General features: G+C 33.4%; 1 protein-coding gene across 2 annotated transcripts in view; it reads right to left on the bottom strand.

The window, feature by feature from the left end:
* Window positions 1-17,366, bottom strand: part of LOC128991781 (high affinity cGMP-specific 3',5'-cyclic phosphodiesterase 9A) — a 195,746-nt gene that overhangs the window by 13,354 nt on the left and 165,026 nt on the right. For both annotated transcript variants that reach the window (XM_054414967.1, XM_054414968.1), the window contains exons 6-11: window positions 12,700-12,748; window positions 10,198-10,325; window positions 6,291-6,390; window positions 2,372-2,609; window positions 937-1,059; window positions 101-367 (exon numbers count right to left, since the gene is read on the bottom strand). In XM_054414967.1, coding sequence (XP_054270942.1) covers window positions 101-367; window positions 937-1,059; window positions 2,372-2,609; window positions 6,291-6,390; window positions 10,198-10,325; window positions 12,700-12,748 — 905 coding nt within the window. The remainder of the gene's footprint in view (window positions 1-100; window positions 368-936; window positions 1,060-2,371; window positions 2,610-6,290; window positions 6,391-10,197; window positions 10,326-12,699; window positions 12,749-17,366) is intronic.

Below are 17,366 nucleotides of genomic sequence, written 5' to 3'. Positions count from 1 at the left end.
GATGATGACCTGAATTTATTTGAATTTTAACTAACAAATTTATTCACACAGGTTAACGTACACATCTAAATGTTTCCAAAAACTCTAGAATCCTGCTTACCAAATTGACGTGAGTTTTATTAGTGTAATCGAAGCCATCGGACACGGCTTCCTTGAATTGTGCAAGTATCTCGTTGTGTCGCGCCATGTCTGTGGCCAGGATGCAGCGGATGATGCCTTCGCGGACGACGCGGAATGTCTCGGGTGTGAAGGAGCTGAAGATGTTACACTCTGGCAGTTCTAGGATGCGGAAAGCCATGGAGCAATGGTGGTTCTCAAGGGGGGAAATGTCGTTGTACCGCAACGCCAGCTCTGTCCTTGCGTTGATCTAAACATTCATAGATTAGATTAGAGTTATATAACAAATCTAGGTTTATATTTAACAAAACATGAGTAAATGATGAAAGTAAAGATGACAGCTTTGTTACTGACTAAGATCAGCTGTTTTTTTTTTTACCAGGATAATTTATAGGACAATTAATTTATAAATGTAGTGAATAAGAAATTAAAAATTTTCAAAGAGCACACTCTGTCACTGGCTATTGATTTTAGTTTGTAGTTGTTCTTACTGACTACATCTTTAACTTGCAATTGTAGTATCTACTTTACAGTAGTTTATATCTAAAGTCAATGAGGAAATAATTTATTTTGTTTCCCGAATACTGTAAATTTTGTACTAATTTGTAGCTGATTATAGTGTTCTCTGACGTTTTTCCAAAATAGTGTTGAAACATTTCTAATTCTTGGTTTGCACCAGCGTTATGTGTATAGTTTGAACTGTACATTATGTTTAAACATTTTCTCGTATAGCTCGCTGTGTAGAAAGTGCATAGTCAATGGTTCATTATCAAAACAACTTGTCAAACGTTACATTTATTTTCAGATATTGCTACAAACCTGATAGATATTGTTGTAGCCAGGGTGGTCGAGATCGTGGCAAATACAGGATGTGATGAGAATGAGGGTCTCCAGATCTCCTATCTTGCTGGGTAAATCTACCTTGCAAGCCATCGCATACATCTGGCAAACAAACACAAATATTGGAAATAATAAATTTAGGGAAGCAAAGTTTTTAGTCAACACAATAGCGGAATTTCCAATGTGTTCCACATACGCTCTAAAGGAAATTCATCCAAACACCTCAAATGTTTATGGATATGCAGGGGATCGAGCTCTTTTCCTCTCACCTAGAAGTCTGAGACTCTAACCACAAGGCTATATAAAAGTAACTTTTCTTCAAGACGTACCTATTAGACATCACATTATTATTGTATGACATTGAATATTTTCAATTTAACATGCAAAAAGGCAAAAAAACCTCTGTGTTTTGACAATGGTTAGGATGGAATTCAAAAAATTAAGCAATAAGGCTAATAGAAAGTTAATTTTGATAATTTTTGTGCCTATATAGCGGTAACAATTAACTAACTGTAGCAGTTTTTTCCATATAGTTTTGAAATTAGTGTTTGCCACTATAAGCTTGCATATAGATCAGATACTAAGATCTAAGAGCTGTTCCCAGTAACTTTGAGCCTTTCTCCTAATGGATTCATGGAGAATTACCCCTTTGAACCCCAACCTGATGTTCATAGCTGTAATATGGTCTTATCTATCTCAATTAACTTGATTCAATCATCAGGAATAGAAGGGGATCTATTCATCGCCCCTGTAGAATAGTAGTAAACTATAAATGGTATAGATTGTGTTGATTAGATCGCTTTAGTTATTTTATACATAGTTATCTTAGCAATATTAATCTCTGTTGGATTAATTTATCACTAGTGTCTAGTGGTGTGACTTTCAGTGCTATTAGGAGCATTTCCCTCATTCCTTCCACACAACATCGTAATTGACACAAATTATGTGATGGAAGCTATTTAAGGCTACGATCTTTATATATTAAGACTTTAAAAGGGAAGCTTGTCTTATTTATGAATTTATATTGATATTGGACTCATTTAGAGATGCTAGTTTTTTTATAATAGAGGGCGGGGCTTAGGCCTATAAGTAGACCATGGGATTGCATTGCAGCTAGAACGGCTTATTGCACACAATTTTTTGAAACTTGTTCAATAATGTCATATCCTTCGGGGGAAGAAACCAAGACTATAGCAATTAGAGTTAGCAAGTGATTTGAGTTGTACAGTATATACAAATCTACCATGTCCAACAAAAATCATTCAAAATTAACTTTTCTTTTATGATTAACATATTAATATAAATTTCAGATGGGGACGCCACCTTTAAATAAAGCAACAAAATTGTAAACAAAAACTATTTTTGAATATCAAATCTATAAGTATAAAATATGAGATAAATGTCTAAAACTTACCATTTGTGAGACGCAGAAACAATGCCTGAAGTTGTGGAAGGGGACCTCGTTGTAATTTTTATACACTTGGAATAGAAAATTGCGGAGTGTGTTCATGTCAATGTTGAACTTAGCAGGGAAGTCAAAGTCGAGGAACATGAACTGTAGAAGCAGCATGATCTCCTCGTCTTGCCAGTCGCAGCAGTCGAAGGACGGAAGACGGAGACACTGGCGGACCTCCTCGCTGATGCTTTCTTCACTGTAGACAAGAATCAAGATTATCAATAATTATTATTGATTATCAATCATTGAGGTGGCCTAGGTACGTATTTAAACCCAAATATGAGTGAAGGATGAGTATAGAAAGGTGTGGGATGATCTGCGCTTAGATAAGGTTAGACTGGGACGGGTGGCGTCGTCCTGTAATCCAGGTACTAGGAGGTCACGAATTGTGGATATTTATAGGCATGCACTGTGGATGCGATACTCCCCAGTGTGGATTAACACGGGTGAGTACTAAGACTATCCGCAGTACTATCCTGATAATTAGACCAATTCGTAATTACCAAGGCAAAAATGTGGTTCGGATTCCACTATAAACTGTAGGTCCCTTAGTTGCCATTAGCTGTATGGGCTATTAATTAACAGCTGTATCTAAGGAATGTCGGCCTTAGTCACTAACAAGACTACAAGATCACGCCACTCATCCTACACTCATCTCCATTCATACTTGGCTTAAAATACCTACTTTGTATGGTCGCCATTTCATAGAACAGTATTAACAGTATTAAGGAAAGGTTAAACCAGTTGAGGATAGGTTATTTCAGGTTATGTTGCGTATAGCCACAGAGAAGTAGGGTACAAAGGAAACTCGTTCATGGGACAACCGTGCGCTTTCATCTATGCTGTGTCAGGAATATACTTTTAAGGAGCAAGGAAAAGCCCAAGCGGCGAGCACTGTGAGCAAATTCCTATCGCACAGAGCACAGGGCCTTCTTACACCGTGAGCGTTGTAGTACATGAAGGCAACAAGTGCAGTGTTGGACTTTAAATTTACTCCATTACATTCCAACAAATGTAAAACAACCTCGGTGAGATTTCAATTGCAAAAACTACATTAGAAATACTTTAAAAAATCTTTTCAAAAATGGTAGTTGTAAATAAGCTACTTAGTTCCTTTTTAAAAGCACTGCTACAACTATATAAATGCTGTACCTGTATATCTAAATTCTTTTAAAAAGGAATTTGTTGAACACTGAAAATACAGTAACAATGTTTTAATTAATAACAATACTTCACTGACTTATCAAACAAAAACATATAAGTCTATCAATCAATACAGACTGCCGACAGATCATTAAGCGAATGATCAGAGTGAATATTTGACGACAAAGTTCTCGGGACAACACTTGAATATGGATTGCGCTGAAGTTTGTTCTCGCTATGAAATCTTCAATTACTTCGCTTCTGCAATCAAACTCTTGATTGAGTCAAGTTCCGTCATAAGCGTTCAACAGTTTCATAATTATTTGCTAAACAAAATTCTATGTTCTCGTAATAATGGACTTATGAGGTTGCTAATTTATAAGAACCATGCAAATAATAATAAAAAAAATAATAAAAAATTAATACATAGTCAACTGTTCTTTAATTGGACTCTTTTCAAACGCTACTGGACATATTTAATAATGCCATATATTTTCTTCATTATTATTATCATAATCAATTGAGATGAGGACGTAATGATGATATTGACCCCACACGCATGGTCTGAAAATCGTGTTTTCGGGATAAAAATCCAGTGTATGGTAAAACTGATAACATCAGCTTTGATTCTTGAACCCTCATTTTATCTAGTCCTGTTTCTCATTTGTGTTACATGTCTAAGCTTCCTCTACATATTCGTGACAAGATCTTGCCGTAAGCATATATTTTGACAAGCAACAGCCGTAAGCCTTTGCATTGTTCGTCCTGTTGACAAAGCTTATATTGGAAATCTGCTCACAGGGTAACTTGTAAACACGACTTCCTATTTTGGAAACATCTTAATATGGTTTAGAGGTTGTTGCTTATGTTCAATAAAGAAATAATAATTTAATATTTTACTTGTATTTCCTTATTCTTAGAAAACCAATTTGTCCAAATTGCTCATTTCTAATACTAGCTAAAATAAATATTCTCAAAACGCCAAAAATTTGGCAGAATATACAAAAAAAATTTATGTTTTAAATTTAGTTGAAATATAAAAAAAATTAAATTTACTGTAGACTAGGTATTTGCAACAAGATTAAAATGCGAGCTTAATGAGAAAGGAGGTTTTTACAGCTCAAGAATACTATTATCATTGATTGTAGACATTTGATGATTGATTGTGGATTTCTTAGAGTTAAATTGATTCATAGCTATACAATTACCTTAACAAAATTGTGTATAGTTTACTTTCAGTATCAATATCAATTCTACAAATTTAGAAGCAGATTATTTCAACTACCTGTTTACCCAATGTGACCTTTCATCTTCTAGATCAAAGCTGCAGAGTTCTTGGACTTCTTAGGGACACAAAGTTGTATTTTGTAAGGTTTCCGAGAAGCATTATCAGTGTACTCGGGACTTGAATTGTTAAGTTTCTTGGAGCACAGGTCTCAAAGAATGCTCAGTGAAATTACGTAAAGTGTGCGAGGAAATTTGTGGTAAAGAGATATATTAACCATGAGTTTATGATATTAGATTCGGTGTTGACTGTTACTTGAATATTGAACATTTTAAATTAGATGTACTATTTTTTTAATATGACTTCAATACAAAAGAAAAAACACTTTTCTAACAAACAGAAAAATACATAAATAGGATCTGATCATTTGATTTCTTGGTTTCCAACATATATCCAACAAACACTGAAAAAATATTTCACATAAAATATATTCGGAAAGGTAATAATGTTAACTTTTGAATACTAGCTGAAGTAGGCATCTGAACTATAACCAATTCTTTAAAACATAGTTAAATGGACCCCTTATTAGAGTGAGCTACTATAATAGTAGTTTTCATCATTAGGAGCGAAAGTGGCTTTTTTTGGTACGCAATTGCGTTTTATAAGCGAAGCACAACCGAGCTTGGAAATACAATAAGTACCAAAAAGACACTTTTGCTCCGTGTGATGAACAACTATTTTCATCATACTGTGGAAATAACCTTCTAATCGTTTCAAAATTAGACCACATAACAAATTATATGACTTTAAACGTGGACCTCAAAAGGTTATACTAAGATGTAGTCTATGTTTACATTTCTGTTGTTTACAAACATAACTTCAAAAATCGTTATAATCCATTCATCTCTATTGTGATTAGCGCACTGATACAATTTTGAGGTTAGCTAACCAACAAATTTACTAACGTTTTTTCTGTACTCTATTTGAAGTTACCTGAAAACGATGATTTTGCTGACGATTGATCGAGAACTAAAAACGGCTGCTTTCCGGACAGTATGATAAAAAAATTATATTTTCTCCCTTAGTATTTTGTTTACTAAGATGATTGATCAACATGAAAGATACTATAATACTGTGCACTATGATGAGTAGTGATTTCAAATTTCAGTTGGGGTTGGTTGACAATGTTGGTGTATTCAACATAAATAAGCAGTTCATCAACACACTCTGTCGCTATGTTTAAAGTTAATAATTAAAATTGTACAAAAAGGAAAGTAACTTAGTTAACTATGTTGATTTTGATTTTAAGTTAAAGGTTTACCATGGGAAAGAGTTGTCCATCCCATCAATAAACAAATAACCTACTAGTAACTAATATAGTGTTCTGTTACTGAGCTATAAAGATAGCCATACACAATGAGAGTGTGGGAACGGTTCCACCCTGAATGCTATGAAAGTGTTAAGTGCGACTGTAGAAGACTTATTTCTATTCTAGATACAAATGCTTACCAAATTTTTAGAAATTTTTCCCGTACTTGTCGTTGCCGTGCATCACTCTGCCTTCGATACTGCAGCCTGCGGTTGGTCGGTGGAAGATCTTTGTAGCAACCTGCAAGTGTAAAATAACAAATCTAAGTGTAATACTAGCAAATAAAAAACAGCATTGACCTTATGAATCATAGCCTTTTTACAACTATAAAAAATCTAATAAGTCTTTTTCTACTTAGGTATTCATTTATACTAATCCTGATAGCTACTAATAAAATCGAAGAATCGGTAGTCGATTAGGTAATAGGGTGACAGGAAGACTTAAATCCCACCCCAGGCGTCTAAAACCCTTGGGCGGACCTGTACGGGGTAATGGAAATAATATTTTAACAACTCAGAGTCTTCTAAAGTAAATTTAAATATTTTTTATTTATATTTAGATAGTATCAAAGGGTCTTATAGTTTTAATAAATTATGATCATACAGCTTTCACAATCAAAAGAAGGCAATATACGAGTAATTTTTCCATATCGCAATACATCAACAACTATGTGGATCATTATTTAATGAAAGTGTATTCACTTGAATCCTTTCAAGTTTTTGCAAAAAGTAAATAAATGAAATATGAGTTACGTTGAAAGAAGCCACAAACGGATCTATTGTTGAAGATCAGTCAATAATGGGACAATGAAATGTTGGCGCAACTTCTAATAAAGTTATAAGTTCACTGACATATGTCGGGAGCGCAAAACCGATTATGACAAGTGATGTCAAAAGAGGAACGTCAAACCGTGTCACTCCTTGCTCCCTGCAGAGACAAATAAAATTTTAATTTTTTCATTTTCCGATTGTGTTTGAGGGGACTTGTTTTAGGGATTGAACAAATTGGAAGTTTGTGTAGTAAACGTATTATGAATAGATTGTGGATCAATCAATTTAATTTCATCATTGTCATCAATGCTTCATCAGTCCTAGTGTATTGCATTACCGATAAATCTTAAAAATAGTTTCTATATTCGAAACTGTGTTTTATCTTAAGACCTAGTAAAGGTTTGAAAAAAGACCAATCCTATAACATAATATTAATTTTAAACTGACCACTAATATTTTGGTTTTCATGAATGTTGTGTCATAAAAACAGCTTGAGAAATTACAGTAGGTCTACAACATTATAACCTGCGTAATTAATTATTTCAAAAACCTATGACACCAATACGGTATTGAAACATAAATAATTTCAAAATATTGGAAGGTTTACATCAAAACCAAAGTAGAAAATGTATATTTGATAAATTAATTAACATAGAATGGAATTTAATCTGTATTCGTACCATTAATAGGCAAGAGCAATTGATTAGTTAGAATATTGTGATGAGAGAATCCACTCGGATGAGCATTACAATAATTGTTTTAATCTGGTATTATTGCTACACCATAAATAGCCTTTTAAACATTTGAAATTGATATTTTGTTTATAATATATCAAATATGTATTTCAGACTTGTGTTTGAACGAGTGTCACTAAATAATTTGTAACTGGAGCTGAATTGAACTATTAGCGATGGGTACTGAAGTAGATACCTTATCAATATGGTTCAGATGTACCAGTTTCTAAATAAAACCGAATTAAGTTGAATGAACACCTCATTGAACGTGAAAAAGCTATTTTAGAACCTCAATAACACAATAGCAAGTCACCCTTGATAACAAGTGTCATTTTACAAACTTCTTAGTTGTACTAACCTCAATCACAAGCTATTGTAAACCTTGATAAGTCTTATTTGATAATTCCTTTGAAAAACTTGCTATTGAATTCCAACTGTATTATGAATAGTATTTCATTGCACGAAAGTGGCATTTTACGGCGCACACTCAAGTTTCATGTGCGAGGCAAATCGGAAAAAAAACCAAATTTCACGGACGAGGCGAAGTCGGGGATTTGGTTTGGATATTAGATTTGGCATAAGCTATGAACGATACCCTACCACTTTTCATCACAAAACAGTTATTCCTATTCATGGTTGCAGTTAGATCGTTCAACAATGAAAACAGCTGTTTTAAATGATAAAAGTAAATTTTAAGGAAAAACTAGTTTGAAGTGGGCAGATAGCTTAGAGCAAGGGAAAGTAGATTTAGAGCAAAGGGAAAATCAGCTGATTTTTAATTATAGCTTGGGAAATAATTATTTTCTTACATATTATATGTCATTGAAACTATAGCTACTTTCTGTATGGAATAATGACAAATTCTTTGTTTTCTTTAGACTTTTTTACTTCCCTCACTACAAACAACTGTTTTTTTCTGTCCCTTTTTACAATATCCTATCTCTCAAATTGTTTTACAATAAAATACCACTCAAAGCAATCTAATGCTCGGTGTAGAATTTCCAACACATCAACTAATATTCTAAGCTATGTACACAATGTAAAACTGCAATTAATCAAAAGTGATTTATTTTGTTACAACCCTATTATTTACAGGAATACACGGAATTAAAGTGTTTTTTAAAACAAGGGATTACGGCTTTAGCAACGCTGGAAATGGAAAATGCTGCAAAGAGGATTTTAGTGAAGGGATCAGACCGAATTGGTCTATCAAACTGAATTACTCGCGTCTGTCTATCTGTCAGCGCATTGACAACTAACAACTGCCATCGTGTCACGGGTGCTTCCCTCTGTGTGACACATTTTAATATTCCACCGGTTCAAAGGAAAATTTAGTCAAAAATTGTTAATAGGTAAAGGGAATTCAAAATCCATGAGTTGAGCAATTTTTTAGAGCTCTGTAGGAATTGTTTGTGGCTTGTACCTTTTAACTTCAGTAATGAAAACTATCATTCGAAAAGCTTTGACATTGAATAGCACAAAAAATTCTTTTCACCACACTATAATGTTTTTGGCTGTATTACATACGTTAATTGGTGGCTGAAAGTTACGTTTTGCTGGCTATGCCAGCTGTCATCGTAATTTGGGGACCGAGCAGGTTTTTACAGGCCGGGGCCGCAAAATCAGCTGTCCGCTTACTTACTTAAAACATGAATGCATTTTAAATACACAATCAACATCTATAGCATTTCAATAGAATTGTGTTATTGTCACCGTTGCCTAGCAACTATTTATTTTTATTTTTGCTGATTCCTCAAATTATTTCTTCACATAACCTTAAAGTTGTAGCTGTGTTGACTATCAGGGTGCATTATTATAGTGGTGAATAGTGGTAATATGGTATAGTGTGGTGAAAAATAGCGTTCGTACCACGGACCGAAATGGTTTTGCAGCTCTCGATCGATTTAAGTTCTCGACTTCGTCTCGAACTTAAAAACTATCTCGAGCCGGCAATACCTCATTTTCGGCCCTAGGTACGAAATATACTATATCATCCTATTGTCACCTTTGAAGTGTGATCCTGTTTTTTTTTTGCGAGTGTTCGTGTTGATAACATGTTATAATGCTGACGTCGAAATTTTGTTTTCTCATTTAAAGGCTAAAGTGCAGAGAAGTAAGGCACAGAGGAATCATTCAATGTTGCATCTAAGTGGTGTCTAGCAATAGTAGATGGTGTCTAGAGCAAAGTCCAACATTTGTCGCCTATCCTACTTGTTAACAAGAATATTGGCCATAGCATGTACGTGCTGGCACGATCGTCCCACGAGCAAATTTCTTCTGTACACCTCTATGTGGTAATGTTACATTATTTTATTTATTCGTTCATTATAACACCATAGTACAAGTGGCTAATAAAACTTATATATTTTAATCTTTTAAATCGATGAAATTCTTTGTCAATCCTCAAACCTTAAATTTATGCTGTGAAATATTTTCCTCTTAGAAAAATGGGGTTTTAATTATAATTTTCTCTGTATGTTTTTTTTTTTTGTTTAGGAACCAGCTGATATGTTTTGTTAGGTAAGTTAATTTAAAATACTCACTGAGCCAGCTGATATGTTTGGTGGTTTCTAATCGTTCCCGGAACTTCTCCACGTCACTTTTAAGTTCTTGGATGACGGGAGGAAGCACATTGCAGTTGTCAGAGAGAGTTCGCTCCAGTTCGGCCACACTGCAAACATTATTAGAAGCACACATTATACCCTACACAATCCTTTACATATAATCAAATACATTAAAATGGAGAAACCGTTGGAATAAATAAATATTCTTTCCCGTTATGGCCTAGGCAAAATCAAGACCTCAATCACCAACAAACAGCATAAGTAGGTGTGGCATGGAACTCCTCTAAAAGAAGTGTGGTCTTTGATAAATGGATTTCAAATCAATTATTACACACAATAATAAGATAAGAATGCCCCAGTAAAATATGATATATTATGAGCTTAATATAGTGGGTGGGGGATGGGGGCGAGAACAAAAATTCACGATTCTGAAGTGGGCCTGGAGCAAAAAAAAGGTTGAGAACCCCTGATGATATAGTCCGTTCACAAAATTTAGGCGGTATAAAGGGAAGGTTTTCTAGGTTAATACTTACTTCTTAGGTTATCTTGTAGGTGTAGTTTCAAATTAAGGGTGAGGTGGAGGGGAAGGAATCACTTCCCCTCAAACAGCCTAAATTTTGTGAACGGAGTATAGTAATTGCCTTTTACAGGCACTACCAGAGGGGCATGTTAAGAGAGGTTAGCTCGACTCCATAAATTGCGTGAAGCAGACTAACTTAGGCTAGAGAGCTGGTAATGTCTGTAACAACAGGACCAATGTTTCTACAAATTATGTTTAAGTTTTTTGTTCATTTAGCTAATGTATATTGAAGATTAATGTTTTCAATTAGATTTTAAAGAATCAATACAATGTCACAACTCTTCTACTACGTTTACAACTCCCAAACCAGTGAAAACTCTTTCAAGCCAAACATCATCCTTATAAAATTTTCATTGTGAGTAAAATCATCTTCACCTTAATCATCTCACACAGTAAATTAAATCCAGATAATCTTGATCTACAACCTAATTACAATAAACACAAGAAGTTTATTTAACTCGTATTAATCACCCAACAACAACCCCCAACTCTGCGCCTTTGAAACTCGGAGAATTCCGCAGAAGAGAGCCGCTCTTTTGGCTTTGTCTACAACTTTTCAGATTCCAGTTCAAGTATTTTAATTAGCACAACTTGGTTAAAAGATACAGTTAGTTTCAACAAAAAAGAATTCTACCAACTCATCATCATACAAGTATTTGACTAACTGCTTCTGAAGGAATTGTTGTGAATATTTTCCATGCAGGAATTACGAGGAAACTATTTTTGACGATAACTCACTGAATCATCATGATGATATTATTACACGGACTATTACTATTACATGGATCAATAGTCTATTCGGGGGTATAATTCCTTTTACTTACAATGTATTGTAATATTGTTTTTATTTTATGGAATAAATAATTTTGACCTGACTTGACTTGATCTATTGTTATTTTTGAGTGGCACAAACTAACTGTATGTATTTTTGGCTGAATATAAGACTTAATAAATAATTGTCCTGACTAATGAAACAGCTGGTCTTAGTCAGTGACAAAACTACCACACTCCATTCTACACTCATCCTTCACTCATATTTGCCAATTTCAATCCTCGAACAGCTATAAGTTTTAAGTTGTCTCAGGTTTGAACTAGCATCCTTTTGATCAGATTAGCACTCTAGCCACCCAGCTATATGTAAATGAAGCATATATTTAAATTTATGATTTATGAAAGTGACATTATTCATTTTACTATAATGAATGACAAAAATTTCATAAGTAAAATTAAGAAATATATCCTATGCTATTTGAAGAAACCAAACCAACTTAAGAGGTTAATAGGATAACTGAATGAGATCGATTTCACAAAGACTTAAGAGGTATTATCTTGGACTTAGCTGACCTAATACTGGTAGAAGGATCTATCTTTTGTTTTTCTGCTCAATTTAAGATATTTCTTAAGATTCAATCAATGACAACTTCCTGAATGACAAAATAAAATGAGTGTTTGAAAGAATATAGGAAACTGATTATGTACACTTCTTATATTAATATAACAAAATAAGTACAAAACCATAATTTAAGCGTTTAGAAAAGTTATAACATAACACTTTAAAACTAAGCACCATATTTCATGATAGTGCTGGGTTGTGATACTAGAGAACAAAAATTAATTCATTGTCAGCATTTGAACACACGTCTTCTAGACCAAATAAAAAAACCACCATTGTGTCAATTAATCACTCACTAGATCGGTTTCTCATCCTAAATAAAGCTTTCATCTCATCATTTAACCCTCCTTTACTCTTCTTTGCTATAAAATATTTGAAATAAATATTATTTGTGACTTTAATTGTTTCTAAATGTTAGCCTACCCTACTTTAAATAATTTAGATCAATACAGTTTTTTAACTTATGTTTAAAATTTATACCTTTTTGTTGTACAACTTAAGTGCTTACCGGTTTTCAAGTTTTTGGAGGTCCATGGTCACTTGGTCTACCAGCATCTCTGAAACAAAAATAAAACAATTAAACATTTTGAGTTTGATAAATTGTATAAAAATTACACTTTTTTTTAGCAAAATTGGCTTTGTATTTTAGTTACAAGAAGTAATGTAATTTTGGCTCCGTGGATAAAAAAAAGACTACCTATGCTTTCAATATGAGCTGTACACCTTTGTTAATCTGGGTAATTGGAGATCCAAGCCAGCTAAACTGATGAAAGTCTGTATTGTATTACATAATCATAATACAAAGAAAGGCAGTTTCCAGGAAGGATTGGGCACTCTTTGAATACTATGAAACACTTTTTAGAAAGAATCATAAACAGTGTATTCTGAATTTTATTGAAATTAACCATAAATTACAAAAGTACAGTAAGTTACACAACAAAACTGTGTAGTTAACAAAGGCGGAATCTTATAACATATTAAAAAACTTATATCCAATACTTAAAATGGTTTACGTTGCTGTTTTGGTAACTAGTTTCGGTTCTTCTGAACCATCATCAACTACTATTTGAAAATGATATCCAATAGCGGTTAAAATCAAGAAAATTCCTGAACACCTTAGTAAAAAATAAAATTTGATGCTAATATTTTTTCATTTTTTTTTTAAGGGTTCAAAAACCGGAACAAAAAAGGGTTGAAACACAATGTTAAATGTTAATAGGTTTTAAGCATTTGGACAAATATTTATTTAATCAGTTCAAGACAACTCAAGAAAGAACATTGTACACAAAAATGTTCTTAAAAATTGATAAAAAGTTAATAATCGTAATGCCAATTAATTGATATAGGTTCTTTAAATTTAACACTGTCTTCTCATTAAAACATGTTGGTGTTCTATAGATTTCTGCAATAATGTTTAGTGAAATAAAAAAAGGTTTTCCGCAGTTATTTATTTTGATTGTTTAATAAAACACAATTTAATAAAATTAGCTTTGTTGGCAGGCTTACTGAGACATGGGTACTGCAATATGTTACTAATATCACATATTCATTTTCAAACAACCTTTCATAGATATAACAAAACAATAGTTTTCAATTTTAAAGATATTTTAAAATATGAATAGAACACTTTGATTGACATTTAAGCCTACAATAAATATGCTGTTGAAATACGATTTCTAAAGCAATGTGTTTCGAATCCAGATATCACACACCAATCATTTTACGCAGCAGGAGGGATTCACTGATTCAATCGAGAAACAATGTTGATTATTGAGAGAAATTCGATGCTGCAGAATATTCACCAGGTTTTAATTAAATGTGAATTTTACTGTTTCATCTCGGTCTTTAAAAATACTGATTTTGTTTACATATCTTATTTCCAAACTCTTAAATATTTGCTTAGTTCTTGTGAAGCATTTATTAATTTTAACTTACTACTTTTTTATACTGAAATAGGTGTATATATGGAAAGGTTGTGTCTAATTAAAAAAAAGTTGGCTGCCAGTGGGTTCAATTCAACTGCGAAATTAAATTTTACTCTAAAACTAACAACAAATTTAACAAGCAGTTTGGAATGTATACTTTACTTCTATTATTTATTAGTCAACAATTCTATAATCATACACAACACTAGGCCTACTTGTTGCTTTAAAAGTAGGTTTCCTGAGACATCAAGCACTTTTTTCTGTATCTCTTCTATGTACCTACATTATATTCGACATATAAACATAAATACACAGATGTGATTTTGTTATTTTTTTAAATTACCGGTACTTTGTTCATCTGAATTTTAAGTGTTTATTACATCATGACGAAAAAGAATCTCGTTCTTCTCGTTTTACAAAAATAATGTTTTCAATTGTCATAACAGTACATAACAGCTTAAGGCAAGTGTCTCCCCCCAAAATGGGTCACCATGGGGGGTCGCACCAGGGGGTACCTGTGTTTTGAGAGCTAGAGAAACACCTAAAATAAGTGGATAAGCTGGGTGGAAGTTGACAAGTTGACGAGATGGGTGGATAGCAATTTTTTGGCTTGCACCTTAAATCAGGTATTTTGCTATTTTACTTATCATTACTTTTTGTCTTTTCTCTTGTTTTGTAAAAAAAATAAGATTTTTTTGTGTACAAACGATGAGAAAAATAGGAATAGTATTTTAATTTACAGTAAAATCAACCCAGACCTATTGATGTTGAAGTCCTAATCTACCAGACGTTAAATTACCTTTTCTTGGAAAAAAAAACTTAACTTCTTGGAGAATTGTTAATAATTTGTAAAGTAATTCAAAAGGTAATACTCAAAATGAAAACAATTTCCCACTGCAAAGCAATTTTTGCAAGTTTGTTTTCATAAAAACTAAAATAATAAAAATAAAAGAATTAAAATATTACTTTGTCATATAACTTTCTTTAACCATGAATTTTCATTTAGTAGGCCTACTGTACTCGGAACTGAATACAATTTACGCTGCTTTTGAGATGGGCGGAATTTAATTAAACTACCTCCTTTAATCTGGAGAATTGATAGCTTTGTTGCCGGGAATCGATAAATTGTACACTCGACTGAACATATACTCCTTGAATAACAAATTACTTTGAGGTTAGCTCTTTTATTACTTGTGGCTAGAACTACAACCATACTAGAAAACAAAAAAACCAACAACGTAAATTGAGAAGGACTTTATTATTCAATTCTTTCTAGTCACAATTTGCTCATACCTTTGTTTATACTTCAAACCGTCAATGATACTTTAAAAACTTTTTTATTTGTCCAAATACACCTAGAGTTTAAATGCATTTTTTGTAGAAAATGCATTTAAAATGCATTGCAAATTTGTTGTAGAAGAAAAGTTAATATAATACAGTACAAAAAATTAGTTTAGAAATTTAAGTTTTATACAGGTGAAAATATTACACACCATCCGTTCAAATTAATTGTTATGTGTTCATTATCACAAAAACTCGAGTAAATATCACAAGTCCGATTTAGATGAAATTCGATACAATCGTGTAAACCTATATTTATTTGAACGAGTTAGCGAACCAGTTTGATCAAACTATGGGACGGGAATGATGGGGGGGGGGGGGGTTATGGGGGATGTTTTCCATGGGGGTAAACATTGGTTTTCTAATTTTTTACCCTTCAAACATAAAAATTTCCAACAACTTTCTAAACTATGTAGAGCTAAAAAATATATAGTCCATTGAAGCGTTGTTGTACCCCAAAAGGTTGTGGGGGAAAATAAAAAAAAAAACGGTAAATTTTTAATTTTTGTGTTATTTATATGGAGAATAAATAAATAGTTGCAGCGAGTTTTGCTTGTTTAGTAGCAAATTGGTTAACTTCATAATCAGCTGTTACATTAGAATAAAAAAACACACTTTTTAATACCTTCCCCGTACCAGCAAACAGTACCTGGGGCCCGAGCTTTGCTCGGGGAAAATTATTAGTTTACTCTGAAAGCAGTTTAGTATTGCAGATAGAGATATCCATTCCCAAACTCCACACTGCTCGCCTTTACTACTTCCTTCTTCACCACTCCCTACGTCTGTTTGCCCTCCTTCCCTATACCATTTTATAATTGCAGATACATAATTGCCACAGACAGTTCCCACACTCTGCACTGCTGGCCTTACTACTTCATTCACCATTTCCTACGTCATGGACCTGTTTCCTTCCCTTCTCATAGCATTTTAGGATGGAAGATACATTAATCTAACTGCCACACACGGTTCCCACACTCTGCGATGCTAAACTTTACTACTTCCTACGTCGTGGACCTGTTTTCTTCTCTTTCCATAGCATTTTAGTATTTTAGATAAATTAATATAGTTTCCACAAACATTCAACAGACTCCGCACGGCTAGCCTTTACTACTTCTTTCACCATTTCTTATGTCGTGGACATGTTTCCAACCCTTCTCGTAGCATTTCAGTATTGCAGATACATTAATCTAACTGCTACAAAAGGTCTCCAGTTCCAACTCTCCACACTGCTTTCCTTTACTACTTCCTTCACCACTTCCTACGTCTCGGACCTATTTCCTCCCTTCCCATAGCATTTAAGGATTGCAGATACTTTAATCTAATCGTCATAAACAGTTGCCACACTCCGGACTGCTCGCCTTTACTACTTCCTTTATCACTTCCTACATCGCGGATCTGTTTCCTTCCCTTCCCATAGCATTTAAGGATTGCAGATACCGTAACCTAATCGTCATAAACAGATCCCACACTCCACACTGCTACCCTTGACTACAATGTATCGAGTAATCTTCAGTATAATCTTTGCTCAATAGTAACAACTGATGTTTTTCCTTTTGTACTGTATTTTGTTTTGCTAGTATACTGTGGATTGGCAACTTACAAGTCTTTTGTTTACTTTTTCCTTGTTTTTTAATTCAGCCAAGATGGTTACTTAACAACCCATAAGACTAATGTTAAAAAAATTCGACTTTCAGTTTCATTTTTCTACAAAATTAGATTTTTGTTGGCAGTTCTAACTGCAGTAAACTCGTTTTTAGGCCAGGAATAAGCTATTTACAACATTTGAACAAAATCGTCGGAGCCGTTTTCGAGATCTTGGTGCAAGCATACATACATACATACAAGCAAACATTGCTCGTATTAGAGTATAGGATAGGCACCAAAATCCATACTCAGGAAAAATACTGTT

Source organism: Macrosteles quadrilineatus, unplaced genomic scaffold, assembly GCF_028750875.1.
Source record: "Macrosteles quadrilineatus isolate MER2022 unplaced genomic scaffold, UCM_ALF_1.0 Scaffold_4__1_contigs__length_99947679, whole genome shotgun sequence".
NCBI classification, from domain to species: domain Eukaryota; kingdom Metazoa; phylum Arthropoda; class Insecta; order Hemiptera; family Cicadellidae; genus Macrosteles; species Macrosteles quadrilineatus.
The sequence above is the reverse complement of the archived record's forward strand: the minus strand, read 5'-3'. Positions and strand labels throughout refer to the sequence as shown.